The sequence below is a fragment of the Anguilla rostrata genome, chromosome 8 (genome assembly GCF_018555375.3).
Source record: "Anguilla rostrata isolate EN2019 chromosome 8, ASM1855537v3, whole genome shotgun sequence".
In the NCBI taxonomy this organism is placed as follows: domain Eukaryota; kingdom Metazoa; phylum Chordata; class Actinopteri; order Anguilliformes; family Anguillidae; genus Anguilla; species Anguilla rostrata.
In genome coordinates, this window is record NC_057940.1 from 25836597 (window position 1) to 25850250 (window position 13654).

Here is a 13654-nt window from a genome sequence, read left to right on the forward strand (position 1 = left end):
ACTTAAGTTGACAAATGGCCAGGGGTCTGGAAGGCCTGAAAGGCCAGAAAGTGCCTTCATCACATTCAACAGGATCTATAAATTCCCTGATTAGCTGAGGAATCCCTTATTCGATTCGAGGAGTCTGACCACAGAATGATAAGAAGACGGGGTGGTTGATGAAAGAGATGGACAGAAGAGGTTGAAAACCGTAGGTCCGTTGCCTCATGGGATATTCCAACGTTTGACTATCGCTGCCATCTTAAATGCGGCCACCTACAGGTGAGTAACCAACCAAACGTCGCAACCGTTCCACCGAGGAAAAACCGTGACGTTCTTCCTTCTCCGCCCCCCCCTTGTCGCAATGCAGGAGCCGCGTGTTCCTTTTTTTGCGTGCAGTCATCGCATTTCCGTAGGCCTTCCTCGCTGCGGCCGACGGGAGAGTCAGCTGATTAAATGCAGACGTCTCGGTTCGGCGTGTTTGTGCATCCCATTCTCAGAATCCCGGCAAAACCACGAGGGAGCGAAGTTTCATTTCCCCGCCTCGTTGATGGGCTGAGTTCCACGATTCTAATCCCGATCTTGAGGCTCTCAAGAGGAAATTGATGTCAGCTGCTTTCCTATACCTGCTAGGCAAGTTTTTCTTTCTCCCCTCCACTGCTGACACTGTAAAAGTATCTTTCACTGCTTTCATCCTGTTCAGAGGTACCGTACCGGCGTTCAGTTTCTGTGGAGTGCAGACTCTCTCAGCGCATGCTGTGAATCTGCTGCTTTTCACTGCAGATGATTCTCCTGTTCACGAGGTTTGATTGAGTATCCAATTGAATCCCGACCTGTATGAAGTAAATGTGTGGTTGTAGCATTGCGACGGACAAAAGAATGTATTTCTGGTTCCCCTTGAATATGCAATGCTGATTAGCATTCTTATTGCCAGATTACATGGTTGCTCAATTAATTGCATTAGGGCCAAGGACAATTCATTTGTGCAAACATTGACTGACAGCGACCCCATTCCCATCCATGTGTGGAGGTCAGATGTTTATTCTAAATTTCCTACATTTTTATCCGTTTGCGCAAACACACAGGAGCCAAGAGAATAATCTCTTCAAGGACATGAACCTAGATCAGCATTAAATCAACAGCTGAACCACACCGAGCTTATCAGAAGACATTGGGGAGGAAAAACCCAACACGCACTGAATGACAACAGGACCAGGGCTGAGTTAATGGTCATTAAAACCTTATCGGAATTATGTCGGTCAGTTGAAGTCTATGTTGAGGTTTTGGTACTTGGCAGGTAACTATATGTCAGTTCCTCTGTGAAGCTCAGAACCACACAGGTCAGGTTTCAAGTGACTGGAACATCTGTACATGCAGCACTGGCAAGTGTCTATATCCAGCGGGAATTTTGTGATGAAATATGTATGAAAACAATCCACATAGACAATAGGCTGAGTTCTCACATGGTTTTAATGGTTCCCCTTCGCCGACACTATCAGTTACACCAAGGAGTATCACAAAAATTGGCAGGCAAGCACTTTCAGGCAGTTAATTTATAACAAAATCACAATACAAAAATGCATACGCAGTCACACCTACACACATACCCACATAAATACAGACTGACATGCACTGCCGTCCTCGCTGTGTTGAAGGCAGTGCATCTGACAGATGGTCCTTTACGTCAATCTCTTATAGGATTCATTCTGCTTAACCAACGACACAATCAAAAGCACAAGACTGACCATTTCTATGTCTTTTGGCTTTGAGAACATGTAAGTTATATAAGGTAGAAAGAAAGGATGTACCAGCACATGGAAGGTGCAATATTAAGATAATGTGTCCACCAATCCAAACATAAGTTATAACAATCTCATTTCCAGTGCATTATTACTAGTCAGTATATCCACAAAAGTCAATGAAAGGCTAAGATAGAGACAAGGAACATTCTTGGGAATCAACAATTATGATGGGACAGACGACTACATACGCAAGCACATGTTCATTTGCACCAACTGAAGGACTTCCCTCCGCACCAGGTTTTGATGGACCAGGTGAACCGCAGTATGAAGGGTCCAAAGTCCATGTGGGAGAGTGACCTCATTTAACTGGACTTCCCATCTTTCCCTGAGACACCTGGAATGAGTTCTACGGGCAAAATGTTGTGCAATGATTCACGGAGGAGCTCATGGGAAGTGGAGTTCAAAGTTCAAGTAGCACTCAACTTCTATGCACCGTTCATTGGAGTAGCTTTGCAAGTAACAAAAAAAAATTACAGATAATCTTGCCCCTTGTGCAAACATCACGTCGTAAATCCCACGAACAGCATCTTCCAATCTACTTTCACTACATCCACCCTGTTCCTTACACTGTTGGGATCCATAATATCTACTTTGGTTTGAATTCTAACTCTACCAAACACTTCACAATAATTTCTATGTTCACATGGTTGTTCATAAGCTCTTCAGTAGTATACAGTCGACATACGTCCATATACTGTTGTCCGTACACTGCTTTATAAATATAAAGGCCAGAAAAAACTGAACTGTGGTAGCTGCCAATCATATTATGCAATGCGAGCTTCATGCATCACTTTATACAAGAGATACTTTCTCTTGAAAGGAGGTAATTAAGGGGAACTGGAGAGAAAGGGAATGCTCTTATTACATGGATATCAACCCCAACACAAGTAAACACGTCACACACCATATATCGCCAAGTTCTCTTTTTTTCCCCCAAAACCTAGCCTACACCTTATCGTTATGTCCTGCTTGGCAGAGCACTCAATAACAATAACATAACAACAACATAAAATTATAACCTTTAGTCGTACAAAAATATACCAAGAATAGTCCAACGACGGCGGAAAGTTTATGCAAGATTACAGTTTTGTTCGAGACGCAGTCACAGAAAAACCCTTCAAAGCGTGGTCCCTTCACATCATGCTTCATGCTAATTGAAATACAATTCGTAATTAAAATGGTGTATAAAATGTGAGCTCATTATTCGGCTTTGCATCAGTAGTAAAACAGGAGGTTTGTTTATAGCACTTTCCCAGATCTTAATCAGTATCTGTTGTTTTGTTATACTGATCGCCAGTCACAGTACTCTGTGAATGGGCCTATTGATTGTGAAATCTGACGAGTATAACTAGCCTGTCACGGCCAGACATAGGATTAAACTTTAATGGCGTTGCGTTAAGCTTTTTTTCCTGATGATGGAATATGTTTAAGCCTGATTTCTTTTCAGTGGCAGAAGCCATCATTTACCTCCAAGTGTTGACCCAGTACAACCCTAAGATTTGGTTATTCTGTTATGAAATACAAATCGTTGTTCAAGCTCTCAAACCAGGGAAGAAATTTTCCAATTGCCCATATTTGTTTGGCCAGCAGGACAAACAGACCCAAAATGCCTTGCCCCACAAACCGGACAGTTGGAAATGTGGGCAGGTGGTGTGCCTGTCAGTGTGAGATCGGGCGCCCTTCCACGTACACATTCTCTCTCACACACACACACACACACACACTAATGGACATGCCTCCGGTGAGGGCATGGAGCTGTCCTCCCGGGCTGGCGTCTGGCTACCACAGGTGGGTTTCACGGATTTCCGAGATGATCTGGCTGGCCTTCTGAAGAGCCTGTGCGTGGGGAGTCAAAGAGGGACAGAGCAGCTTCAGTGCCAAGGATAGCAGACCAAGTTCTGTTACCAGAGCGTGGCCATTTTAAACCACTCCTCAACATAGAGAACAGCTATATGCACCAACACACACGCACACACACGCACAAACGTGCACGCGTACCTCCAGCATATGCGCGACCTCCGTCCTCTGCTGCGCCGTGTCCTGGGACTCGATGAGCAGCTCCTCCAGGAGGGCCTGTTTGTACAGCTGCCCCACCAGCTCGCTCTGCAGACGCTCCTTCACATGGTTCACCAGGAAGTGCATCACCGTCTTGGGCACGCTGCAGACGGAGAGCACAGGCACCGATGTGGATAAGCTGCTTGGAGCTGAGTGGAAGTGGTCACGTCGACACACATAGTCTTCCATAATGGAAAAACTCTTGCAGGCTCAAGAAATCAAAGGAAATTTAAGAGAGCAGGTGAAAAGACAAACAACCAGTGGCATACGTGCACACACATTGAAAAATGCCCATCGGAAACAACCACAGGCACTCTATATAAAAAAAAATTCTTAAGAAGATTTGTTAAAATATCAAATGTTACAACACACATGCATGCACCAATACACGCGCGCGCGCACACACACACAGACAGACAGTCACAGACAGACACTTGCACGCTCACAGTCACACCCCTGACCCCGCACCCTCTGACCTGTCCTGGATGCTCTTGCGGACGATGAGGAAGTAGCACTTGATGAGGCGCTGGATGACCTCACAGTCCCGCTGCTCCCGAGCGCTCAGCCTGCGAGACACGGGCACAGCCTGGCACAGAGACAGGGTGCCCAGATCCATCACTGTCACCGCTAACAGCCTCTCCATATTATGCAATACATCACCTCACAATCCAAGTCAACAGCACTGCGCTGTCTGCCGTCACTGGCTAAGGTACTCCAATCTCCACCCGCGTGTGTACTCTGTCACAGGTAGCCATTTCCCGCTAGTTTAACCAACTTATCCGTTTGAATCAATACTTTAGTGTGTCAGTACTTAAGTGTGATAGCTGGCTGGGGTGTGGTCATCTCTCAGGGTGTACTGGCTAAACACAGATGACAGCGGTCATGTGACAGGATGTCTCAGCTGAAGGGTGTGGCCGTCTCATTGGGAGTATTAGCGGGAGGGGTGTGGCCGACCCCCTGAGTGACAGCGCGGCGCTGGTGTCTCACCGTGTCCAGCAGGTTGATGGCCTGGCCCTTGGTGGGGCTGCTGAAGTCGGGGGCCTTGCTCTTCTCCCCGGCTGCCTTCTCCTCCGCCGCCTTCTCGTTCTTCCAGCGCTTCTCTGCGTCCTGGAGGGTCTCCGTCTGGGGGGGAAGGGGGGATAGAGAAAAGGGGCACAGATGGAGGAGAGAAGAACTGAAGGAGGAAAGAGAGGGTGAAGCGGCCAGGCTCAGAAGCGCTTACCTGCTGGCTGTTGACGGAAGCAGAGACCTGAGCAGCATCTGTGAAGTCCGGGTGCTTGGTGTTGATGTAGGCCAGCTCTATTGCCACCAAGTTGTGGACCTGAAACCAAACAAGCAGCCATGTGATATTAAAGATGCAGGTAAACCCAGTCACCTGCGGCATTTAAGATCACATCCCTGTGCAGAAGTGTACTGGGATTGGACTGGGATTTGACTGGGACTGGAATTGGACTGGGTGTGATTCTGCACTCTCACCATCTCGTTGGTGATGGGCAGCCTCTTCCTCAGTAGGCCGGTCACCACCTCCACGATGGAGTCGTGCAGCTTGGGGAAACGCAGGAGCTCCTGGCATACAGTGCAGACAAATGGAGATCGGTGAGTTAATGCAGGACGAGCACCGCTGGTGTAAAGAGTGCATACTCTAGTCTGTAACAGGGGCCTGTAATATGGTGTAGACTGTATCTGTATGCTCTAGGAGTATGCAGGTGTAGTATGTACCTGTATGCTGTAGGAGTGTGCAGGTTTAGTATGTACTTGTATGCTGTAGTAGCGTGGCGTAGTATATACTTGTGTGCTGCAGGAGTGTGCAGGTTTAGTATGTACCTGTGTGCTGTAGCAGAGTGCAGGTGGAGTACGTACCTGTGTGCTGTAGGCGGAGCAGTGCTGGACGATCCTCTGGAGCTCCTCATGCACCAGCTCCACACAGCGCAGGCTGGGCTCCTCCAGCCGCTTGATCTGCTTCTTCACCAGCAGCTCGAAGGAGATCTCCGGCACGAAAAGAGCGGGGCGCGGGCCCTGCAGTGCGGCACACAAAGAGTTAACTCTCCTCCAGAGGACTTTTTAACACACACACACACACACAGACACACACACAAAGGCACAAACGCACACAAGCACATGCACACGTACATACACACACACAATAAAAAACATGGGCAGTCTACTGCTTTATTGACTACGAGTCAAGATAGCAGAGACAAACTTAATATGTTTTCTATTGACCGTAATATATAGACTATAGCCATTTGGTTTAAAGAGAAAAACTTGCAAGCATAACAGTAAAGAAGCCATCTATACTACTGTTTGCTCTCTATCATCTATCACTGATAACAATATCTTTTCGGCATACTGTAATACACCAGACGGGTTGTGGTGTAGCACTGCACAAAAGTACGCACGCTCGTCCCCATAGCAGCCGGGCGTTACCGTGGCATTGCGGATGGCAGTGAGGATGTCCATCTCGGTGAGGCCGCCCAGGGGGTCAATAGACTGCAGGGTGCGCCCAAACGTCTCGTGGAAGATGTAGCAGATCCGAGCTCCCCCGCACCTGCCGCGGGCAGAGGGGGAGTTGGACTGAGTGTGTGGGTGTGTGTGTGTGTGTGTGAGAGAGAGAGCATGCCTCCCCTCCCCACAGTGGCTAGTGGAACAGCGAGTGAATCAGCAAGTCGCCATCAGGGGAATTCATTCGAACGGGGTCAAAGGGTATAATTCACTTTGGTCTCATCCTCTGTGAATCAGTGGCCTGTGAACTGCTCAGAAGCTCTGGGGCAGAACCAGCAGCGGGGCACGGGTTCACGGCAAAGCACAGACCCGAAAACGAAACCTAAATCACACGAGACGGAAATTACAACGAGCGCTCTGTGATACAGTCGGCCTTAATCGTGACATACAATAGACCCCTAATGTGTATAAAAGCCTCTTTGTGGGCGGCGGATCCGTCGTGTCCTCGGAAGACTCACAGCTCAGAGGTCTGGATGTGGCGGGCGGTGCCCTCGATGGTGCTGCAGTAGTCGGAGGCGAACTTGGTGACGATCTGCAGCAGGGTGGCGCTGTGGTCCTCCACGGGCTGGCCGTAGCCGCTGAGCCGGGCCTGGTACTGGGCGCTCAGCACCGTCACGCGGGTCTTCAGCTCGGGCAGGCAGTCGCGGATGTGGTGCATGAGCAGGCGGCTGAGGGCGCGCGCCAGGTAGCGGGAGCCGCTCCGCGACGCCAGCGACGGGTAGTGGCGCTGCAGGAAGGCCTGCTCGTCCCGCGCCGAGTCCGCCACGCTCTTCTGCGTGTTGATGTCGTGCTGGCTCCTGCGGGGGGGAGAGGGGGGGACAGCGGAGGGGGGGGGGGGGAAGGAAAGACTGAGGCCAGGCTGCCTTCAATTCGGAGCGGGGCTTTGTGATGAAAGGGCCACCGGTGAGTTCACACCGACTTCCTATTGACTTCAGATGGCTAGCCTCGGGGCTGTTTTGACGAATCTGCTGGAGTGAACTATTTCGGCGCGGAGAAATCTATTACGGTTCAGGCTTACTGACAGCATCTCATAGGGACAGCTGCACTGGGCTTTCACCATCTGCGTCGAGTCAAAATGCACTCAAAGAAATGACTCAATACACTGAGGCCCATTTATTTTCTCAAAAACCAAGGCTTAGATGACCACATAGCTTATTATGACTGACATTTCAAGGGCAGCGCATCTTCCCGTGTTCAGTTTTTTTTTTTTTTTTATAACCAGAGTGGACAGTGACTGAACGGACCTGTTGACCACCCCGATGATGCCTAACCGAACCGGAATGACCCGGCCCAGCAGAACCTCCAGGGCATCCGTGCCGGCGTCCATCAAGTCCAGCTTACTGACCACCAGCAGAGTCCTACGACCTGGAAGAGAGGCAGGCACGAAGATATGAGGGTGAGCACGGAACAGATTCTTATCCACCCACACTATGCCATAGGCTAAAACAATGAGCCTTGACAGTTTGGATGGCCTGTTCCCATCATCAAACATTAGCATGTTCTTATTCCTCTCTTGATACCAAGAAGAGAAACCCTCCAGACTGCAGCACAAAATATATTACCACAGTACAAAAAAGAAGCAGAGGAAATGACAGAATCGTGCAGCCAAAACCCCAGAGAGCAGACCAGGAGCCCCTCACCGTCTGGGTCAACCTCTCGGGCCAGTTTGAGGGCATCGCAGGTAGCCAGGTCGGAGTTGGCGGGCGACACAGAGAGGATGAGCGAGTTTGGGTTGGAGATGAAGGACAGGATCATCTCTTGCACCTGAGTTTCGATGTCTTCGGGCTGGTCACCCACAGGGACCTGGAAAAGGCGAATTTCGCTGATTAAACGGTTAAAGAAACGCACAGCATCTTTTACGAAACCGCACGCACAGAGAACGTCAAACCGCATCTGGGTTTGAACAACCTGTCAAGAGTATTCAAGTTACCTTGGTGATCCCCGGAAGGTCCACCAAAGTGAGATTAAGGACATGAGGAGAGAAGATCTTCAAATGGATGGGCTCTGGGCTGATCCCCTAAAGGAAAAATAAAAAGAGAAAGAGAGTGAGAGAGAGAGGGAGAAAGGGAGAGAGACAAACACAGAATGACCATCAGTCCGGATGTGACAGGCATCAGAGGTGCCAAAGTATGACGGTTATTAAAAATAAACAACAAAAAAACAACATTTCCATCAAGCCAAGCTCCTACATTCTCATTACACATGTCGAGACCAGAAAAACTGGTACACCTGAAGCAAATGTGTTGATATCAATTCAGGCTGACAACGAAAACATTAGATGCCTTTTCTATTAGTTGAATTTGATCAGATGTTGCATAGATTGGGTTTTGTTACAAGCAAATATTTAAACTCCAAACACAGTGCCACTGAATCATTTTGTTGTTCGGCACAGAGCTATTCAAATTTGAACTGTAACAAAACATATGTTGTTATTTTTCAGTTAACCTGCTTTAGCAAATTAGATGAATTCTTAGCTTGATAGTTCAAACGTCACACACTGTTCTTATATAAAAAGCTGCAAACAGATGTCTTTTTTTGCATTGTCTTCTATGTCTAACCTAAATCCAAATGCATCCAACTTAAAACCACAGTCAGCATGCAGAATTTCATTAGGCCAATACTCATCTATCACCAGATGCTTAGGATGTCATTTTTGACTTTCTCTAGTTGTTGTCTGCATTTCTCTATGCTGATGACATTATGCAATTAATGTGCAAATAAAAGCCCCATCTTTCAAAAATGGTTTGTTCGACTAATGCGTAATGTGATTATTCCTTCCAGTTAGCATGTTAGTCATAACAGCCCTACTTCATTCAAAAAAAATTTTCACAAATACATTTTTACATTAATTTACTAAAACAGTGGTATATTGCCTTCTCTCTTACCCATGGTCAAATCTCTTTAGTACAAAAAATGTTCTATATTTTGGCTGCATATATTATCATTTTTGTTTATAACCAGAGACAATAAAATTCTTGAAAGCCTGAAACTCGTGGCAAAAAAACACATTTTTACACCTCAATCCCTGGTACCACAGCAGGGCTTTAAAAGCATGTCTGCTAAAGACAAGCCAAAGCAGCTGGTCAGTAGATGCCTCAGTCTCCGGCTCACCTTGTTGTCCCCGGACATGCGAGCGGTCTCTTCCTCAATCTCCTTCCGGATTTCACTGAAATCTGTAAATATCTGAGTGGAAAAGAACACAGTCAAAACCGCGATAGCATAACCGTTTTTCTTTACCGTTTGTGAACCGTGTCCATCTTCAATACTAAAAATGTATGTATTAACTGTATTGTAAAATTATCTCTACGTTAATAACCAGAGGAAGGCTGTTATCGGGAGCTACGGTACTGCCTCATGTGAGCGGGAAATAAAATGAAAATATGAGGGAAGATTACAGACGGGCCTACGCTGGACTGGAAATTGAAAGAGCGCAGACGGGTGCCTCGGGCAGTACCTGGTTTTTACAGTGAAGGAACGTGCCCCATTCTTCAGCTTTGATCCCTTGAACAGAGGGAGAGGGGGATGAGCGCGCAAGAACTAATAAAGCAAAAGCCTCCACAGCACTGACAACTGAAAATGGGGTCCTGGTGGGGTTAGGCAGTGTTAAAACAAAATGTCATACAGAAACTGTCACAAGCACAATAAATGATTTGCACCACTGAACGCTGGAAGATTGTAAGAAGCAAATAAAATAAATAAATTTAAAACACAGACAGGAAAAAGGGGACAGATCCATGCAGAATTAACAGACAGAAACAGACACCTGGGTAGCTGTTCTGAGAGTTTTGTTTTGTCCCATTTCCTAAGGAAGAGAATAAAAGACAAGGAAGTGGAGGGAAAATGTTAGCAACTAACAGAAGAACCCTACGAATTATTAATAGCTTTTGGTCACATGCAATGGAAGCTCTGACTATGAGGAGCATTATATTAGTCAGGCAGTGAACACTGACACTGATCCTGAACAAGGCTGTAATTCTTCATCTAAACCGATAAAGTACGTAGACCATTTTGTGCATTATTTATTCATAGTACTCAGTAAGTACACTTAAATATGAGCAACCCCACAGCATAGAGTCGAGAGCTCTAAAGTGCACCCCAACAGTAACTGTTTGAATGCGGTGTGATACCATTTTCTGTGTGCTTTCTTTCCTCCAAAGGGGGGACGTGGACGAGCTGTAACACTAGGGGTCTCCGTGTTACTATCCCTGACCCTCGGGGTAGAAAGTCTCGCCCCACCAAGCTCTCCAGCACCGAGCTCTTCCCACTGCTCTGTCATTGGAAGAAGTGTAAAACCCATGTAATACAGCCCTCGTATGTTACAAAATGTGTCATCATCTTGTTCATTTGTTATACACATCCTAGAGGGAAAAAAAACCTAATTTCACTCCAGGCACTCACTGATATACACTCCTGAAGATGTGCCCAGCTACATATCAAGAAAGGCTTTTGAGTCTTTTTTGATGCTGAAACTTATGTAATGTAAAAATAAGCCAGCATTCCCTATTATCATAAATGAATTTCATTTTTCTGAGACCACTGTTAACTGCAGTATGTGTACAAAGAGAGGTCTTACATTGTGCCATCCTCAGCAATTCACAGGACATATTCTTAATTCTGACAATACATACTATCTGATAGCAATTATCAATCAGTATTTCATTTTCAAATAATGTGCAGAAAAAATACCTTTGTTTTCTCTGCAAAAAGAGAATGTTTAATTGTTCCGGTATAGGCATAAAACAACAAAAATTATGTATTAAAAATAGATTGATGTGAAATACTGAATAATAATTGGTATAAATTTGCATTTTGATGAAACAAATGAGAACTTGTTAATTTGGACACTTGTGCATTCTTGTGAATTGTGGAAGACACGTACTGTACTAAACTTTGTACACATATTGCAATTAGTAGTGGTACGAAACATTTTTTTGCCAATTGTGAGTGGTGGCTGCTGTGTCTTTTTTTGTGATACGCACTGTTCTAGGGCTTTGTATTGGATAATGACACCTTATTCCCAAAATGGACCTTTGACCAGCTTTAACTGACCTGTGTCCCAACCACCACAATCTGGGGCAGATGAATGACCTCAGCACCAACAGTAAGGAAGACTTCCTGAAGCCGGTTAATGATGGGAATGAGAGTTTCCATCTCTGCCTGCCTGAAAGGAACACTGCACATGCGCAACAGAGAGAGAGGGGAAGGGATGGGGAAACGGTGGTTATAAATCCACAGAGAAATACAGGCAGACAATCTCCCTGATCCTGTTAAACAAACACTAACAGCAATGCCATATCAGGGATTGTGTACATGGAGAGTAAGTCGGTAAGCCAATTATAACCTGTTATTACAACCTCTTCCCTACACTGAACTCCAGTGATGACAGTCTTACATAAGGAGAGGGAATGCCATATCAGGGATTCAAAGGCACAGCGTGTGACCCAAAAGCACAACAGTCCTGCATCCAGAAAGAAGACTCACGGCCTACTGACAAGTGAGCTAGGCCCTTTGCATGATTCGGGTTAATGTGGGGGAAAATAGCGTAGATTGATCATTTTAAATATTTTGTTTCCCTCTGTAAAATATTTGGCTGGTATATTTTTTCTTTTTTCTTAAAAAATAACACAAATGTGACACAGTTGTTAAATGCACAATTGAACTCTTGCCTTGGCAGGTGTGTGTGTAATGGAAAAAAATGCTGGCAATCAGTGTCCATCTACAATGTATCTGAAACACTTCAATGGCAAGCTGAGCTATTTTCTGATTATTCCCAAATGCAAACTCGAAATTATAAATAGTGGAGTCCCTTTACTACAATACCCTGTTAATTCAAGAGAATTAATTCTGCAGTTTATTTAAACGTTTAACGCTTTTTGTGTGTCTAATAACCCACTAAATAGACCACAGCAGGAAAATGCCTAGCTATTACCTTGTTAAGCAGTGTAGCAGTTGTTTTGTAGTTTGAACATACTATTCCCAATAAGCCGTTTGACGTTTAAGTCATCAGCACTTGCCCTTCCGAAATAAATATGTGAGTTTAGAATTGATTGTAAATGACAAGATAGCGATTCAATGAATCGCTGCTTTGGAAAGTGAAAGCAGAAGCAGTTTGTTCATTTTAAGTACCGAGTAGGCCAGCCAACGCCTTCCACAGCTCATATAAAAAGGTCATATTGCTTCACGCCAGCTTCCTGGTGTATCCATCTGAGACCGAACCCGAACCCGAACCCAAGGGCTTGACTGTTTTGATAAATTCTGACGCTATGTCAAGACACTGGGCTGTCAAGATAGCTAGCTGTCATCAGTCTAACCATAATTCGACCATAAGTATCCTCGCTGATATTGACACTCATCTAGCTGGATAAGGAAGCAAACAACTAGGACACGCATATCACAAATGTCGCCATTTAAAAATAATGTTCGTGTAGCTTGTTGCCTAACGAGTCATTCTATCTGACAAGCTAACCAGCTAACCTTACTGAGATTGAACAAGCTGGCACTACCTAAGTCGAGAGAGAGTAGGCTGACGGTACACAACTGTAGCACGGCAATAAGCCAGCTAATATTAGCTAGCTATATGGATAATAATTAATGATAAAAATGATGAAAATAATTAATGATCTATTTTCTCTCACCAAACAGACACAGCTGCGAATTCTCGTCTTAGTCCTACACGACGGTGATCACTCCATTATTCCTTACAAAATCATTTTACAATAGTCAGGGACAGCTGCTGCTATTTCCCTTCAAATTGTACATTCCTATTGCAGTCTTCTTCTAAACAATTTTATATGGTTTTGACTATGAACTGCTGCCGCCTACTGTATCGGCGAACAATCGCCTTCATCGAGTAGCATCTCCCCAGCGAATCTCAATTTTTCGCCTGAAGACTTGAACTGTCAAGTTATCTCAAGTCACAAATCATTTTAGTAAATGTAAAAATTGTGCTCAGATCAGATTTTTTTTTAATCGAATGAAAGGGGCAAAACAGCGTGGAAACGACAATGAAGTTCACTTCAGGAGACAAATGAAATAGGATTAATGGTGGTTTTGGCCGGTAGTACGGTGAGAGTTCCGTTCCGTAAGACTCTAGGTCTCCATCTTGTTTCTTACATGCAAATACAGTAAATTATTAAATGTGTGTCGAGCAGTGACAGTGGCAGTCATAATTCACATGAAGTCTTAACAATATTATGTTAACATAACCGTTTTCCCCCCAAACCAACTGATTTCCCATGCGGTCTATGCTCAGTAGAATGTTCTGTGTCAATTTCAGCTCTTATTCAACTCTTAACAGATAAAATTTGGTCCACCTC

General features: G+C 45.4%; 1 protein-coding gene across 2 annotated transcripts; it reads right to left on the bottom strand.

Annotated features, from left to right (window-relative positions):
- Positions 1-1431: 1431 nt before the first annotated feature.
- On the bottom strand, positions 1432-13126 carry si:dkey-32e23.4 (dynamin-1-like protein). Of its 2 annotated transcripts, XM_064347345.1 has the most exons (18): positions 12974-13126; positions 11388-11511; positions 10466-10607; positions 10102-10140; positions 9793-9839; positions 9450-9521; positions 8269-8355; positions 7979-8141; positions 7583-7703; positions 6797-7135; positions 6264-6384; positions 5697-5852; positions 5313-5402; positions 5059-5157; positions 4824-4958; positions 4313-4422; positions 3780-3939; positions 1432-3617 (listed from the first exon to the last, which is right to left on the bottom strand). In XM_064347345.1, the coding sequence occupies exons 2-18, from the start codon at positions 11487-11489 to the stop codon at positions 3561-3563; spliced, it is 2040 nt and encodes a 679-aa protein (XP_064203415.1). In that variant the 5' UTR covers positions 11490-11511; positions 12974-13126; the 3' UTR covers positions 1432-3560. The 2 variants fall into 2 exon arrangements, with proteins under 2 accessions (XP_064203415.1, XP_064203416.1); XM_064347346.1 differs by lacking the exon at positions 10102-10140.
- Positions 13127-13654: the final 528 nt, after the last annotated feature.